At 73.7% G+C, this 456-nt stretch overlaps 1 protein-coding gene across 2 annotated transcripts in view; it reads left to right on the plus strand.

Annotated features, from left to right (window-relative positions):
* Nucleotides 1–276: 276 nt before the first annotated feature.
* The window catches only part of MOB2 (MOB kinase activator 2), a 76598-nt gene continuing 76418 nt past the window's right edge, over nt 277–456 (plus strand). Inside the window, exon 1 of one of the 2 annotated variants that reach the window (XM_034646280.1) lies at nt 277–421. In XM_034646280.1, the coding sequence (XP_034502171.1) occupies nt 405–421 (17 nt within the window). In that variant the 5' untranslated portion in view covers nt 277–404. The remainder of the gene's footprint in view (nt 422–456) is intronic. The other variant, XM_034646282.1, reaches the window with a different exon arrangement.

A 456-nucleotide genomic window follows, 5' to 3' on the forward strand; every position in this document is an offset into this window, starting at 1 on the left:
CTGGCCCGTGAGAGGACACTGGGGCGTGAGGGGACATCCCGACTTGAGGGGACATCCGGGGTGTGAGGGGTCAGCTAGGGTGTGAGGGGACCGGACGTGAGGGGACATCCGGGGCGTGAGGAGACTGTCCGGAAGCGGGGCGCAGGAAGTGGGGGGACGTGATGGAAGGGGGGACAGGTGGAGGAAGGCGGAGAGGAGGGCCGGCTCAAGATCCAGGTTAGGCTGGTGCGGCCGCGGAGGCCGCCGGGACTACGTTTCCCGGCAGGGGGCGCGCGGTCGCGTCACTTCCGGCGGCGCCCGCGGCGCGCGTGTGGGAGTGTGCGAGCGAGTGTTTACTTCCGGCCGCCGCCGCCGCCGCCGCGGGCTGAGGGCCGAGCGTGTCGGGCGGCGGGCCCCGAGCAGCCATGGACTGGCTCATGGGGTGAGTTGGGCGGCCGGGCGGGCCGGCTGGGGCCG

The sequence above is a fragment of the Ailuropoda melanoleuca genome, chromosome 16 (assembly GCF_002007445.2).
Source record: "Ailuropoda melanoleuca isolate Jingjing chromosome 16, ASM200744v2, whole genome shotgun sequence".
NCBI lineage: Eukaryota > Metazoa > Chordata > Mammalia > Carnivora > Ursidae > Ailuropoda > Ailuropoda melanoleuca.